This window comes from Cheilinus undulatus, linkage group 20 (genome assembly GCF_018320785.1).
Source record: "Cheilinus undulatus linkage group 20, ASM1832078v1, whole genome shotgun sequence".
NCBI lineage: Eukaryota > Metazoa > Chordata > Actinopteri > Labriformes > Labridae > Cheilinus > Cheilinus undulatus.
In genome coordinates, this window is record NC_054884.1 from 15,104,695 (window position 1) to 15,121,827 (window position 17,133).

The 17,133-nt window shown below is 41.8% G+C and overlaps 1 protein-coding gene across 6 annotated transcripts in view; it reads right to left on the reverse strand.

The window, feature by feature from the left end:
• Positions 1-317: 317 nt before the first annotated feature.
• The window catches only part of raraa (retinoic acid receptor, alpha a), a 243,100-nt gene continuing 226,284 nt past the window's right edge, over positions 318-17,133 (reverse strand). For all 6 annotated transcript variants that reach the window (XM_041815338.1, XM_041815341.1, XM_041815340.1 and 3 more), the window contains 6 exons: positions 12,221-12,362; positions 4,165-4,325; positions 3,891-4,067; positions 3,593-3,797; positions 3,244-3,402; positions 318-2,695 (listed from right to left, as the gene is read on the reverse strand). In XM_041815338.1, coding sequence (XP_041671272.1) covers positions 2,499-2,695; positions 3,244-3,402; positions 3,593-3,797; positions 3,891-4,067; positions 4,165-4,325; positions 12,221-12,362 — 1,041 coding nt within the window. In that variant the 3' untranslated portion in view covers positions 318-2,498. The remainder of the gene's footprint in view (positions 2,696-3,243; positions 3,403-3,592; positions 3,798-3,890; positions 4,068-4,164; positions 4,326-12,220; positions 12,363-17,133) is intronic.

Consider the following 17,133-nt stretch of genomic DNA (forward strand, 5'->3'; position numbering starts at 1 on the left):
TTTGACAGCTTTTTAAACAATGATGCCTCGCTGCACACAGCAGATACCCTTTTTATAATTTTCGCCGCTCTCCCTCAAACACCTCAAGTCTGCCACTGGAATCAACCATTTCCGTCAGCTGTTATTTCCATTGTGTTCAAAATTCTTGGTCTGGTATCATCAAGTGTCTGAGAGCAAATATGCAACACATGACTCCAGTGTTCACAGTGACACATGAACCTCGTTATAACTCGTTAGATGGTAACTTCCTGTAGGAGGAAATGAAAATAATGACACGAGAAAAACACAAAGACATTTAATAATTATTAAATGTTGGTTTTATTTTTGATCTTTTTTTGTTGTTTTCTTTTTTTTCCAAAGTCGCTTGATAATCTTGACAAAAATTGCAACATATTCCATACTTCTCAAACTGACGCTGTGTCTGTTGCTATTCCAGATTAGCTGTGGAGGGAAAACGTTGTGCGCTGTTCTGGACAAGGTGAAGTCCTACTGTAAAATGATGAAAAGCAGCTTTGACCGTACAAATAAAAAAAAAAAAATGAACACATGAACGACTCAGAGAGACTCCACACTGGCATCCTATGTCGTAACGTCTGCAGGGTGGGGAGGGCAGGGTCAGGGTCGGGATCTCTCTTTGCACAAGTCCTGGTCTGCCAGGTTTTTAACAAAAAAATGAAGTGACTGAAGACAAAATTCAGGGGCTCAGTAGCAGAAGTGTTTGTGAGTGTGCATCCGTGACAGGAGGGGTAAGGAGGTGCAGCACAGAACAAATACAAAGAACAGGCCAAGCACACAAAATGATTCCTTCCTGAGACATTGGCGTGTGTACAGTAACGATGGTTTCAGACAACGTGTGTTAGCGGTGAAGGCGTTTTGGCGTAAAAAGTGAGTCACAGGGTGTGAGGTTTGCTCTGGATTTGAAAAGTCACATATTCGTTTCTACCACAGGTTTCCAGGGGATATTTGTGAGGGCTTGGTTGACGAACATCACATTTGGGACCTTTTATTTTGCCTGACGGAGCAGAGGGATCACTACATTCTAGTCCTTTCTCATCCAGTACAGATTACGGATCCATTCAGAGATTCCAGAGAACCTTTTTGTGTTTAATACAGTGCGTTTGTATGTACACCATTCTTCACATTTTAATTCATTGAAGCCGTTTTTGCTCACTTGAACAACCATCTCTTTCTGCTACATGGCCAAAAAAAGCTATGCCCCGACTGGAGTGCTACTTTGTTACCTAAAAGGGAGCAGTTGAAATCGTTTGTGAAAGCCACATCCTGAACAGCCAGTGATTGGTTAAGGGTCTGTCCAGTATTTAGCAGGACACAAAACAATGAAAGACCTTCCTTCAGTAAAATGTGCTCAAAAATGTCTTTGCTTGCATCACAAACCTATAAACAAAACACATAAAAGGTATTCTTAAAAAAAAGATCAGGTGAAGCCTAAAACTCTTCATAGTTTTAAAGAAATGAATACAGCTTATATACACAAACTCAAAGGCTACTTAAAATACACCTTAATAATGAATCTTCATTAATTTGATTTCTTGAAAGGACCTGTGACCATATCATACAACCAAGTTCATACAATCATTTTTTTCCATTCTCTTGGAAACAAAAAAAGGAAAAGGAAAACAAATCCAACCTGGAATAGTCGGTGATATTCATTGCGACTTGTTTTCTGTGCACGTTTGTGTTTGTCTGTTTGCATGTGGAGAGAAACATCTTTAGCTCTCTTGTTAATTAGAATAATGTACAAATGTGATAAAACTGAAACGTCTCTCAATACTCTCAATGTGTATGAAAAGATTGAAACAGTGAAGGAGTACGACAAGTTCTAATCTCAGAAAAACACGTCTTCGTGCCGACCTGTCACTCCGCTCCGGGACAAGTCAATCACAATAGTTCCTTAACTTTTTCTATATATATTTATATATCTTTTGTACGAAATCTGTTTGTCTTGAAGTTGGAAAAAGAGGAAAAGACCCAGAGTCTTTGAGGAGGAGGGGTCTTCAGACGAGTCCCGAACTTGCAGTCTGCCTCAACAAGAAAAAAAAAACAAAGTGTCTGGTGTTTGTTTAGTCACTCAGTATGTCCGTGTTCATACATCCACCCAACGGTGCTCCAGCTGCTCTCTCTGGTCTCTGTTGCATCCAGATTTGTTTCCATGAGTCTTTTGGAAAAGAAGGGAGGAGCAGTGGAGGGAAGGAGGAAGAGGAGGAGGAGTCATCAGCAGTGTTTCCGGTGTGGTCTCTTGGAGGCATCCTAATCCCCCCCATCCCATTCTGCTCCAGCCTCGCCTCCCCTCACATCTAGATGGGGCTCCAGAGTGAGGAGAAGCAGATCAGAAGGTGTGGTTTGTGTTGTAAGAGAGGAGGAGGAGGTCACGGGTTGAGGTTCAAGTACCTCCTCCTTCGACCTCCATTATTCTCTGTAGAAACATTGAGGAAGGAGGCAGAGAGCATCGTATGGAGAAATTAAAAGAGGGGCCGTGACTACGGCGATTGTGTGGCTGGACTACTTTGGGCAGAGCTCGGGGACAGGCTGGGGCTGCAGCTGCCAGGGGGGGCACCGCTGGGCCGGCCACCTGCTGCCCCACTTTCCAGACCTTCTGAGTTCTCCAGCATCTCCTGGATGAGTGGGGGCATGGAGCCAGGGATCTCCATCTTCAGGGTGATGACACGCTCCGCTCCTGCAGAGGGATGGACGGAAAAAGCTCATTTAGTACTTTATTTACATAGGCATTCATTCAGAACCGTGCAGAGCAGACTGATTGGCCAGATTCTGTTTGTTATCTGCTGGATCCATTCTGCAGAGCTTAAACGTGATGCGCTTATTTCTGGTTCATGTCAGAGAATGATAGACTAATCAGTGTCATTTAAGGATAAAGTGGCCATAGCTACAGGAGTGGTTTAGGTGAAAGAAAATATATACTTTTTTTGTGTAGATTCTTAAACAGAAACAATAAACCTCAGTAAATAAGTACCTGATGGAGAAGGGATGAGATTTAATATGTTTATAATTCTCCACACTCCTGGTCAGATGGTAACTAATTCGACTTAAGTGTTCAAAAGGTCTACTGCATACATCTTTTATTGTATATAGAAATTACAGAAATAAGACTTTATATTGGAGTTTTAGTAGGTTCTTTCCTGCTTTCCTACAAATTTAAGCCAATCAGTAAGAAAAAACTAGAGTAAATAGATTTTAATAAAATAGTCATGAGTCTGAAGCACAGACCTTTAGCGCTGATGCTTCTCAGATCGGTGATCTTCATGAGCATCTTGGGGAACATGTGCGGTTTGTGAGGCCTCCTCCTCCGTACATAAATCTTCAGTGCCTCCAGAAGAGGCTCCTGCAGGACGTCCACCTTCTCTGCCTGCTCCAAGTCCTGACGATCTGTGGGAATACACACCAAGTACAGAAAAATCTGTCAATAACCAAGTTTGCCACTAGATGGAGCTCTAGGAAAGAGAAAACACAGCAACTCTAGTGCTGTTTCCCCCACTCTGTGGTTTTATTGCACAGTTTGGGTTTTTTTAAGACTGTCACGTTGAGGAGAGCTTGATAATGAGACGGTTTTCTGTACCTCCACACAGCAAACAGATTGCGCTGAGCAGCCCTGTCTCTGCATCATCCATCTCCAGAGGAAGAAGCTGGTTAGCAAAGGCAAAAACCAGGTCTGTGAGGGGGCCGAAGCCGGCATTGTGCATCTGGGTTCGGTTTAGCGTGAGTCCATCTGAGAAAGTCATTGTGTCCTGCTCTGGTGTGTAGCGCGTACAAATCCGGAGTATCTAGGGACAAGTTAAGAGTTAGTTAAGTTACTGTTTAAAAATTTTAAAAATAGTCAAAAGTTGGAGATACATCAGTTGGGTGGTTGTTCTCACCAGGATGTCCAGACAGGCGGCTTTGAGCAGGGTGATCTGGTCAGCGATGGTGAGCGTTGTGAAGCCTGGCAGCTGCTTAGCAAACTCCACCGTCTTTATGATACACTTGGTGGAGAGTTCACTGAACTTGTCCCACAGGTCTACATCCAGAGATACACGTCGTTCTGAGCTGTTAGTCTGCAAGGACAATAAGTACAGAACATTTTCTTAATACATTTGAATACAAGTGCAGAGAAAAGTTAACAAACTAGGCAGCTTTTGTTCTGCTGTTTACCGTAGTGTATTTTCCCAGCTGGCAGAGTGACGGGAAAGTTTCCTGGTGTGCCTTGCGAACCCTGTCGATCATCTGCTCCGTGTCGGGACTCAGCACGTAGCTCTCCGTGCTCTCCTGCTTCTTCTCATCCTTTTTCTTCTTGTTCCGGTCGTTCCTCACCGCTGCAGGGAGGATGAAGAGAGGCGCAAAGAGGATTAGTATGTGTGACAGAAACTTTTGGATTAAGTAACAAACTTCAGCTCCTGGCAGGCTTAAAGTCGGAGACTTTAAATAGAGCGGTGCAAACTGTATTTCAGCCTCACTGTGATAACTTTTCATAACTGATGAAATCATTAGTTTTGGGAAAGATCCTGCAGTGAAAACACAGGTACGTGGCCTTCATGAGCTAGTTTAATCTGCATATACCACTCAACTTCTGCAACGTTCAAACTTATATGTCCTAAATAAGCAGCAGCACAAGGTAAACTTGGGTGGAGATCAAAGCAAAAGCAGCAGCAGGAGAGGATGCTCCGTGCGCAGCGAACAGCAGCTGCAGCATCACTTCTCCTCTGTGATGCTTTAAGATAAATGTAGTGAGACAGCTTCTTCTAAAGAGGGAGGGGGGAGAGAAAACCTTGAAATAATCCGACGCTGTTTCCCTCTGGGCGATCAGGCTGAGAATAGTGTGCTCACCCCAAATGACAAAAAACACGAGGCGGGGTGTTTAGCATTGGAATCCCATTACAGGCTCCATCCATTTCTCCAGGCCCATCCAGACCGGGCTGCAGCTTCGCTATGACTGCGTTGTGTATGTGCGTGTACGTGGGTGTGCATCGAGGGGTGGGGGTGGATGTTGGGTGAGATGGGGTGCTGCTTGATAAATAGTGGTGGTGGATGGAGCTATCCATAAGGCTGACAAATTGCCACAGCTTTCATTAGAGGTCCCGGCTAATCTAATAACATAATATGACAAATATCCTGCCTCTAATGGTTTTAAAAGGGCTCGGCTGCTGAGCCCGGAGCGGGAAAAAAACTCCCAGCATTCTCTCTCTCTCTCTCTCTGTTGGTTATACAACACACTCTCTCTCCTTTCACACTGTCTTTCCATTTCCAAAATCTGATTTCTCACGCTTTAAGTCATCCCACTTTCCTAAACTCATCTCTATCTTTTTCCAATCTCTACCTCCCCTCCAGGTACCCGAATTTCACCAAGCCGCTGACCCAAGATCAGATTTTCCCTGTCTCAAATCTAACCTTGACCATTAAGGGTGAGAGCGCAGGGGCTGATGGGAGATCAGTGTGTTTGACAGAGGGGGCATGGCCCGGGGCCAGAGAGGGATGCACCGCTCGGTGCTGCTGCTCATCCATCAGCCTCGCAGACAGGCCTCCCCGCCTGGAAGAACATGAAGAGGAGGAGGGAGGAGGGGGCTGGAAGTCTGATGCTGCGGTGTGTTATTGCTAAGCACGGCCCGCCACGACATGAAATGAAGACGCCCCCGCTGTGCAGAAAGAGCACTGTGATGTACTATTTGCTGCATTTATTGGTGATCATGTGACTGTCTGGTGGAGTCGCCAAATCACACGTAGATATGAAGCTGGGAAGAATGAGAAGGCATAACAATAAAGCTTTTAATAGATGATAATCTCTCCAGTATTCAGGATTTTGTCTTTTCAGTGGACCCAGATGTTTGTCTGTTGGGTAACTTTACCAATTCCAACCTCAGACATAGTCATACTGTCAAGCTGTTGGAGACTTTACTTGATGTAGCAAATAAAGGTTTTGAATCAGAGAGCCAGTATTATTTTCAGCAAACAGGGGTGTTTCATATTTTGCTACTTTCTTTTGACAATACACCCTCTGCAAGCTCTACTTGTTTTCTGTTTGTTAATGTCATTAGATTTTACACAACAGAAAAGGAATTTCAGGAGTCTGTTTGGACTCTGTTTAAATTGCCAATACCAACACTACATTAGAGTGATTATAAGAGGCAAAAACTGCTATCACTATCACAGCAGATATTAGAATCATTATCAGAACAACTTTAGTTTCAATGAAAATCAAAAGTACTCTTACAAAAATGTACGTTTACTCATAAGAGTTCGTGTTATATTGCGGTATTTTAATGTGTTTTCATGAATGTAGAGTTATGTGGTTATGACTTCTTTAATATTGTATATCTTTTAGTTTGTACAAAAGTTTAAAATTAGCAACAGCTGCAAAAGCTGTAACATCAGTTTCAAACAATGCAAGACTGCACATTCCCATAAAATAAAATAATCATTGACTCAAATGGAAAGCTATAAATTTATGAAATAAAATGCTGTAAGCATACAGAGAGAAAAGCTTAGGGTTTGAGAGCCAAGAATAAAATATTTCACAAGATAAAGCAACTATATCTGAATCACAAGGAAAATCTCTAGTTGCCCCTGGCTGTGTCAATAAAAGTACCTCATTGATTCACAACCTAAGAGGCTCCAAGGAAACCACATCTACTTGTATTGTACTTGTGGCGTCTGTATAACCCTAAAGGTGAGATGTTGTTCTGTGTCGTTTCATATTTAAAATCAAGTCAGTCAGGAAGTTAATGATAAAAACTTACTAGAAAGAGGTAGGATTAAATAAGTTTAAACTGATTTCCTTTTCACATGTAAACTTATCTGCTTGAGTGTTTGCAAATGGAAATGATTGTTCTTTTTTCCTAAACTGGTTTTGTTGTTATTTGCAGGTTTGAAATAAAGACATGAATAAACCTCTGGTTCATACTTCCCTCATGGATGTAATATGCACCACTGAGAGGTGCCATGATGCCGTGAGTCAAACCTGTTTAGAGTGCCGATTTTGATATTTGGCAGCAGGAATCCCATAATTGTATCACATGAGTCAGGAAGATGATTTATTGCCAAATCAATATTTTTCTCCCTCCTCTACTTTCCATCATATCTAATGCTTTCTTATCTACTGAATCATTCTGTTTAATCAGGGCGGTTAAAATGTTTGCCTTTAAAAAGCAGTAGAAATTACAAAGCCAGAATAATTGATGACTTAAATAAACCATGTCAGTAAAAACAAGCAAAACAGTAAATGGCTTTCTGCTTCCATTTACTTTTATGAGCTAATTATGATTTAGTCAGTAGAAACGCCCCTGTTTTAAACTGCTGCACATTTTTGGGTTGGTCCTGTTTGAGTTCTGATTTGAGATTCTGCGCCCTGTCGGCCATGATGGGGAGGGGGGGTCGGACAGGGCCGCAGCACAGTCGATGTCCAATTAATTCACAAATAAAAGTGGGGCATCCTTTGCGCCCGGACATTACCCAGCACTGACAAATTGGCAGCACAATCATAAGCCGCACAACACAATTTAATGAAGTCATTAAAGAACTATTAGGCTCGACTGGCGATCTGTCATGGCGAATTGCCACATGCAATAACTGGGTGTGGGGGGAGAGGGGGGTGTAGCGAAGGAGGGAAAATGAGAGAAATACGGCCTTGTTTTTTTATTATTATTGTGTTTGTGTGCATTTGTCATGTGTGCATGTTAACTTTGAGCAATGCATCTTTTAAAATGTATTATGAGAAGCAGAATGCTAATGGGGGAACTTGCATCTTGGATTGTTTGCGGTTACGTGTTCATTGCATAAAAATGATTTACAAGAGACAGTGTGAAATATGCAGAGAACACAGTGACACAATAAACACACACTGACGCACACAGCCATCACTCAATCATCTGTTCTCACAGTGGATTTCAGCTGCACTGTGCAGTTAATAGACATTTTCTGCTAGCACCTGGGTGTGTACTACTTGTGTGTTTATTTGTGTGTGTCTGTGTGTACAAGACAGAGCGAGGTGGGCAGACAGGGATAATTCGTGTGAGGAAAATTAAAGCACTGGCAGCTCGTCCATCACACAGATTAAATTCAATGGAAAGATAAAAATGTCAATGTTCCCCCTGCTCCCGCCGCTCGCAGCGCACAGCCGACGACGACAGTGATGAAACTTTCTCCCTCTCCCTCTCCCTCCTCGAGCGTCCCTCCTCCCCCGTCTGCTTTTTCAACTCCATGTTTTCATTCTCACTCACTCTGGGTTCAATACTCTCTTTCCTCTCACAGCCTTCATCTTTCTCTCCTCTCCTGCCTTTGTGGCTGATGTTATCCTCCCCCTGCGATGTTCTCCATCATTCTTTGCTTCATCTTATTTTACTTTTATTACCTTTTTTTCTATCGCTGAATATCACCTTCCTCCAGGAATGTGTGAGCGATAGCTTCCTGACTCAAGTTAAAAAAAGAGGGGGAGGGGTTGATGAAAGGAGGGAGGTTGCGTTGTTTGAACGCAGCAACTTAAATTCAGCTATGAATTCAGTTATGATCCACAAAGAAGACTCAGAATGCAGAACTGTTAGGTGTCAGAGTAAAGTTACTTCAGCTTAAAAATGCATACGGCATCATATATAAGTGTATACATTTGGATTGGTCATTAAAATGGACAGAGCAACAGTCGCCTGGAATTAAAGCCAAAACATTAAGAACTCCCCCTGTCATCTTCAGGTTAATAGACAAGGCAAAACGCACTGAAAATATGTTTTGACAAGATAGGAATCTGTCATTATGGCGGCTTATTAGGGCCACTCTAAAAATATAACAACAGAATAAGAGAATATATGACATTTAAAAAAACCCTCAATATTCTTGAGCTTCTTAAGTCACAACTTTACCAGAAAAAAGTTGTAAATTAAACAGAACCAAAAACTTAGAATTTTGGGGCTTATTCAGTCAAAAAAGCCCACAAAGGAAGTGCCCGTGATCTTGGCCCATAATTTCTTTTTTAAATTTGATTTGGAATCACAGATAATAAAGTTAAAACAAAATAAATAGAATCTGGGGTATCTCTCTAATTGTATAATAAACAACAAATCTTTTCATGCACGTATCTATAAAATAAATATGCTTAAACCAAAAAAATGGGTGTTTAGGGTGACTATAGATTATCCATTTTCCCATAATTCTTGATATTTGTTCTTCTGAAGCAGCAATGAAAAGGTAATTCATTCCACTATATATAGTTCCTAAATTGCATAGCACAAGTGTGCTATAGTTGGAGCTGCTGGCTTAAGCCCTTTTTTTGTTCAGTGCAGCAGTACTCAACATTGTGAACAAATACTTAGTTTTCTTGTTTGAATATAACAGTAAGATTCCAACAAAAAGGTTTCTCCCTTTAAAGATAAAGTTTGTCCAGAATATATTTGTTATTTTTTTGCGGATATCACACCGGAACCTGTTCATGTCAGGAAAGGTCTGTAACAGATGGTAAGGATTGGCTTCCTTAAAACGACAGAAATGTATGACTTTTTGCTGTCATAATTTATTTATTTATGAATTTGAAAATTTTGAGTTTACAAAGTAAGAATTTATGACTTTTTAAACTAAAATAATTATAGGTTTTTCTTGCAAATTTTATCTACAATACTGACAGATCTTTTTAAACATTTTTTAGAGTGGCCTTAATATCCCTTCTTATGTCCTGATCATTAGTTGCTATCTTGACAATTTACTGTCCAGCTGTTCATTTTTATTAGTCATTTTGTTTTGATTGGTTATCTAAAGGGGATGTAATGTCATGACTGACAGCTCTGTTGACAAATACGGCAGCATTCACGACTGGCTTTGCAGAGGAAGGTAAAGGGACAAAAGCAGTACAGCCATTAAACTTGAATGAGCCAATGAGTGTCGGCTTCAAACCCATTGTATATTAAAGCACATACCAGTAAGCTCAGCTCTGTGCATGTTTTGGCACCATATTACATCACCAGAATATGAAGTTGCCTCCTGTATGGGGTATTTTGGCTTCACTTTTGTACACTTAAGGAAACAGTGACATGTTGTTCATATTAATACACAGTCAGGTCATAAAAACAACATGGTGCTTTCTTAAAACCAATGACTCTCAACCTTTTTTGGATGTCAGCCTAAGAATAGAGCAGTCAACTTGTGAGATTTAGTTTAAATCTACAGTTTTACATACAAACTCATTTGTGGCATTTTATTTTTTCTGTGAAAATCAGTTTGAGTTTTTCAAGAGACATGCAAAACTAATATTAAACATTTTCTATAGAAAATGCAAAATAATAATAGCAAAAATAATTAATATGTGAAGCAGAGACATGTTTCTTTTAAGCACTTTATAGATCTAGTAGCCCTGCAGTTATCTCGTGACCCTATCAGGCCCAGAGCTACATGTTGGGAACCCCTGTATCATGGTACAGGGGAAGTGTGTGAAAATAAATAATACTTCTTCACTTTAGTTAAATTTCAGACCTAAATGTTATGTTAACTCTATATTAGAAAGTTTTCTAAGCTTTATTATGTCAAGGTCTATGTCAGTTCTCGTCTTTCTCCGTACACTCCGGTTGATGCTAATTTGGCATATAGCTTACAGGCGTTTCCCTTGTATCCCTCCAAAAAACCCTCCTCCCTCCTTCTGACGCTGTCTTGCGTGGCATCGCCACCTGGCAGCAGGCCTGGCACTGTCGTCTGGAGCTGTCTGCTGGCAGACACAAGGTCACCCAGACGTCCCCCCAGCTCTAGCAGGGGGTCCACCTTCTGTAAGTGTATGCGTGTGCGTGTGAGACAGGGAGTGTATGGTGTTTAAGTGGAGCTGTCTGACTGTATTCCTGTTAAAGACTTTTTATTCATTCAGACCATTTAGTGTTTGCCACTTTGCATGTGCATAACTTGAGTGTGTGCTGAAAATTATGCACTAGCTTGCGTCTGTATTTGCGTGCTCTTGTGTCTGAGTGCGTGAGAGGCACAGGACCCCCTGCGGGCCCCAGATGGCCAGTCTCTCCTCCCTCACCAGCACAGACCAGCGTCACCAGCCAAAGTCACCGCTGAGGACACAAGATGAGCAATCTGCACTCTCTGCACAAAGTGACCACAACCTGGGAAATAGTTCTAAACATTAATCAAAAAAGCTGAGCAAAGATGGGGCAAAATTTACTAGAAAATTAAACATCCAGCCTCTTCTCCCTTTAGGATAGCACATGCTTGTTTTAAATGGTGCAGTTCAATTTATCCACCACTAGATGGCTCTCCAACTCCAGTGTATCTCCTGTTCTGTGCCTGTGTGGATGTGTGTGAAAGAGCAGGCTGCTGTGATCGCTCTAACCATGATTAATGGCCCCATTCAAAGGTAAGGAGCTCAGAGGATAACTTCTTTTACTGTAAGCCACAGTGCTGCGGCACGGGGAGCGCTCCCTGCTCTTGCTGTAGCACAGAGATGAGGTAAATAGCTCGGGGAAGACAGGAGGTGGAGAGGGACACAGCTTAAACAGGTGAGTGTGAGTCTGTGTGAGGAGGAGAGGAGCTACACGTTCTGTCTGCACTTCCTCCTTCTGAAGATTCATGCCAAACACCGCACATTCTGTTGCTGTGATAGTGAACGGTGTAACAGTGGTTCATGTGACTGAGCAGAGGTTAAAAAAAAGAACACCCTGCTGGCCTGTGATCTCTCTCTGCGGTCACACCTCTCCCAATTACTCTATCAAGTCTGGCTGCCTGCATGAATGTGTGCGAGTGCTTGTGTGTTCACACAGCCCCCGGGGTGCAATGATGGGAGCAGACGCCTGCTCTTTCACTCTCGGCAGGTGAGAACATATTCATCACAGGGGCCTGCCAAGCATGGCGACACCCTGGCTGTTATTGCCAGTCTGCATCACTGCTAACCTTTGAAATAAATACGCTTGAAATAAAACCTCTAAACATGGAAAAAAATAATCTAAGAGATAAAATTTGGAAAGACCTCAAAATAAAGGCTTTTAAATTTTGCATAAGAAACCAAACAGATGATAAATCAGGCCAAATTTCACACCTCAGTCACAGCCAAAGCTGAGCGTTTATGTGCAATAGTGTCACTAGTGGACCAAATGTCAACAAAAGCTGCAGCTAAGACGTCCTGCAGTGGGAACAATCATGCTAACCCCTCTGGGATTAAACAGCCATGATGAGATAGATCTGTGCTCAGCCCTGAGAGTCATGTGGGAGCAGAGGATTCTGGGTAAGGCATTTTCTTTTTAATACTCACACTCCTTGGACATTCCCACTTCCAGGCACTTCTGCAGCCGACAGTACTGGCAGCGATTGCGGGTGACTTTGTTGATGATGCAGTTCTTCTCCCGGTGGCAAGTATACACCATGTTCTTCTGGATGCTTCTCCGAAAGAAGCCCTATGTGACAGGGAGGGAAAAAGACGATGTGAGGAGAAAGGACGGATATAAGGGTGTGAACTGGGGAAAGGGAATGGGAGTGTCTTTGAAAATGAAGCAGAAAATGCTAGTTTGCTGGTTTCAGCAGATTGGCTGCTTTTTGTTCATTAACATTTAGTTTGTAGCCAACTTTGCTGTTTATTTAAAGATTATTTTTGGGTTATTTGCCTTTATTTTGATAGGACAGCTCAACAGAGACAGACATGGGGAGAGCGAGTGGGGGGATGACACGCACCAAACAGCACTAATACAAGGAATCGATCAGGTGATCTAACCCTAACCCTGTATATGGGCAACTGTTCTACCAACTGAGCCAAACTGGTGCCAAACTTTGCTATTTTCTGAAGTACCATAAAACTTCTAATATAGGCCCATCCCAATCTAAGGTCCAGTCCCTTTACTAGCCTAGTGCTGCTGCACATTTTGACAAATGCAGGCAGGTCTGAATGAAGGCATCTTTAAACCCTTCGTGGATCAAAATAAAGACAAAAAGCAAAGAAAATAGAGCTGAACTCAGGACGACATTTTTCCCAATCACTCATGCAAAACTTGAAACATTTTGACTAGGGGTGCAAAATATCCGATCGGCAGATATTGTCTTAAAAAGTTGGCTATAGTATTGGCAGATCTGAAAAATTCTGCAGATGTTTACATCTGAGATATATCTGCAATAAATACTGACACAGATCAGCAGTAAATATCAGCCATATGTGCAAATATTTGTGCGCATTTTCAGACAGGACTGGCAGACCTACATCAGCTGGAGGCCTTGAAATTGTATTGATATTTGCTGGGAGAAATTTGCAGATATTGCCATATCAGATATGGGCAAAAATCCATTATAATGCATCCCTCATGTTAACACACCATGCAACCCATTGGAGCCATTTTCAGTGGGTTGCTGATGTGTGCCTGGAAAAAATCTGTTGTAAAAATTCTATGATGTTTTTTTTTTTTTAATTTATTTGAAGAATATGACTCATGTCTCTTTGTTCAATCACATTGTTATTCTCAAGTTACATTTTTCCATTTTTGAATAAAAACAATCTGATTATGATTGAAATATCTAGGAAATCTAGATCATGATTTGTCATTCAGTAGATAGTGGTGGGTCTTTATGCTCTTTCAGATAAGATCCACTGCTTAAAACTACTGAAGACATTTAACTATGTTTAATTATGATCCAGCACTCATTAGTTGCAATGCTGGGGGTCTCACTCATCCACACATGCAGACTGGCATACATTGTCTGTAATAATGTCATACACAGTTACTTTTTCTCTCGGGTAGCAAATTTATGAATCTGTAGTCTGTTGTGCACTAGTTTTGATTGAAAATAATTATAGGCCTGTGTTAGATTGACAACTGTAATTTCAGAGACTGAAGTAAATAAGTAAAGCTCTGACTATTAATTGAAGTTTCTTAAAATACCTTTGATGTTTTCTCCAATATCTTTATTTCCAGTGTTCCCAGTCTCCCCTTTTATCCCTTTCCTACCTCAAAAACCTCAGTAGTTACTTGTGAGGCTAACAAAATAATATTAAAGAGGCATTCGGTCCAGAATGGCCATAAGCAGCTGCACTTCAAAGGCATTGGACCACCAAACAGTTAATTCCTTAAAGAGCTTATTCTGTGACATAATCTGGACTGAGTCTAATAGTCTGTCACTATCTCATGAGGCTGCCCAACTCCTCAGCCAGATCCACTCCAGCCATGCTACAGAAAAATTATTGTGATGAGGTTTTACATCTGAAGGCTTTTGGGGCAAAAGGCACAGGGTTAGTGGGTGCTGTGTAACACTGGCCCAGTTTGTGTGGCCAGAAATACACAGTTATAGATCGAGGTCAAGAGTGTACAAATGGAAAAAAAAGAGAAGACAGTAAAAAGGGAATTCCTGAATCAAAGAACATCAAAAACATAATGAATGTTCAGTGTGTAAATGGAAGAAAATTGATCAAAAGCTTCTTTTTGGTCATTTAGCTGATCTTTGAGATGTTTTGATAAAACTGAGCAAGAAATAGACACAGCAAAAAAACAACCCTTTATCCTGAAAGAAGCAGCACACATCCAAGGCAATACCTCAGTGATGAAAGCATAAAAAAACCTTAGAGATTTGATCACAAATGGCCAAAAGAGAAAGTATGAAATGAGCCATTCAGGAAGAAAAAGTGGTTGGTAAAACTGGGTGCATCTGTTGAAAACATCCCAAATATTGAGGATTAAATCAGATATTTTATGATTTTCCAATTTCAAGGGCCCTACAAGTGCTTTATAAACAGAACCAAGAAGATCAATTCACTTTAAAAGGCATGTATCACAACTTACATTCCTCTCAATACCATACATGCCCAATAAAATCAATGTTAACCTTTGTGGCCTTGTTGCTTAAGCATCTCGTAAGTGTCAAAAACATAAAAAGAGGTTAATGCAAATCATCCACAACTGACTGAGTCCTCAGAAAGCAGGGCTCGGGACAAATCTAATACAGGTCAATGTCTGTACTGATGGGGCTCAGTGGGATATGGGTTATGCTTTGGAGCCTAGGAGGGTGGGCGGGGTTAGCTAGAGAGATGAGGAGGCAGGGCAGAGCGTGGAGTGGAGTGGTGCGGTGCAGTGGGGTAGCTGCCAGGGAGCCCCATCCCATGCAGAGGGATTAGCTCTGCTAGCCGACAGATGGCCGGTGGACCTAATTTGTCCTTCCTCGGATCACCAGGCTCCTCTCTCACATCTCCCTGTGTACGGCCACAGAGAGGAAGTGATTCAGGCTTTGAGTGAAGTAAGATGAGGAAGTGTGAGCATGTTTGCATGTGTGTGTTTGAACGAAGTATCAGCACGATAACAGAGAGATAGGGAGAAATTAGAGTCTGGCTTTTGACACACCATGAGTGTCGCTAAATTGAGTGGCCATGTTAATCTTATTGATTGAAGCTATAACTAAAAATGTTTTCATGAGGAAGACTAAGACTAACAAAGATTTGGTAACATTGGGTGACATTGGGTAAATCCATCAAAACACAATGAATAGTATTTGTAGCCTTTCAGCTGTAAAATGCAGGGACCCAAGGTTTTGCAGGGTGCATTGAGGACACAAGTATGATTTGGGTCTAGGATTCAGGCCAAAGAGAAAAAAACTAAAAGTTTTGACTCAAATGTAATCACTAGTAATGGACTAAAATGTCTGATTTTTGTTGACCAAAACTAGACTCAATGTGACTAAATTAAACTAAGGAACACCTCATCCCTAAGACTAAAATTAGTATTAAAAATAGCCATCAAAATTACCACAGCTCAGCAGATAACAAAAAATTAAGACAAATGGGATGGAAAGGTGATCTCCATTGATGGAGAATTCTGCTTCTGCAGAGGGACTCTTTGGTCCTTAAAATCAAAGGAGACTATGCATTAAAAGTCACAGATCAAACTTTTTGGAACTCTCTTCCATTGGGTTTAAGATTCATGGACACTGTTGACTCTTCAACCGAAGACCTACTTATTTTGACTGGCCTTTGCTTAATCTGTTTTGTGTACTGCAGTTTGCTTTTTTAACCGTACCTTGTATCTTTTATCTTATTTGTAAAGCACTTTGCAACTTTGCTGTTCTTGAAAGGTACAGTATAAATAAAACTATTATTATTATCATCTTTGTTCATAATATGCCTAAAAAACAAACAAGTTATCTCATTAAAACTTACATTCAGAGCAGGTCTAGACCATGTTCTGTGTAATAAACAACTTGTAAGCAATTGTCAAAAGTTGCAAAGAAAAACTTGTCTAATCCGGCAGAAACCTCGGACAGAACCAGACTTACAGGCAGAATGTTTGACCTGTCATCTCTCTGAAGAAGAGCCAGGCCTCAACAACAAAGCGTAGTGATCGAGGCTTATACTTTGACGCTAATTCTAGCTGCCGATGCTGAGGGATAAGTCCGTGGTCTTTTGTGCGCGCCTGTGCGTGCGGGCGTGTATCATGTCCTCTTTGATCCACCGCTGCCCCGACCCTGACCCCAGTGTCACCAGGGGATTGACCCACTCCGTCCTCACATCATGGGGCTCAGGTGCCCTCTCGTAGCACCTCCTGATTGGCTGTCACTACCAGCTTGTGGGCCAGTCGATTGTTCCTGCCTCCTCCCCCTCTTTCTCTACTTCTTTTAGGAGTCATTGCTTCCTGCGGCCCTTAAGCCTCTTTTTGTATCACCACTTAATCCGCCCGGCGACAAGAGCCCTCAGCAGGCCTGTCAGCCACCCTGCAGTGTTCAGAGCGGCGGGAGCATGGCAAGGGAGGGAGAAGAGAAGCGAATGGTGACAACACACAAATGATTGCATGTGTCATGAGCGCTTCAATATGCAGCTGTCCAACATGTGTGTGTTATCATGTGTTTGTGTATGTGTTAGTGATTTCTGCTTTGCATGCATGTGAGGAAATTATAAAGAGGAAGCAGGAGGAGGTCTAGGGTTGGCAAGTTCACGGGGAAACACAGGAATCCTCTCTTACGTGACTTTCACACTGCACCCAGATTAAGAGTGCGTTCCCAGCCTCCCACTGGGTCTGTGCATGTGTGGTTAAGTGTGTGGGTGTGCCTCTGCCTCCCTTACGAAGCAGCTATTGCTAAAGCCCAAACATTAGCTAAGACGGATGCTTGGTGAGAGGGCAATTTGGAAACGCAGCAAAAACATTCTTGCAGGAGTTGGCGGTTGGGGATTTTGGTGTAGAGGGAACCAGGAAGAGAGATTGC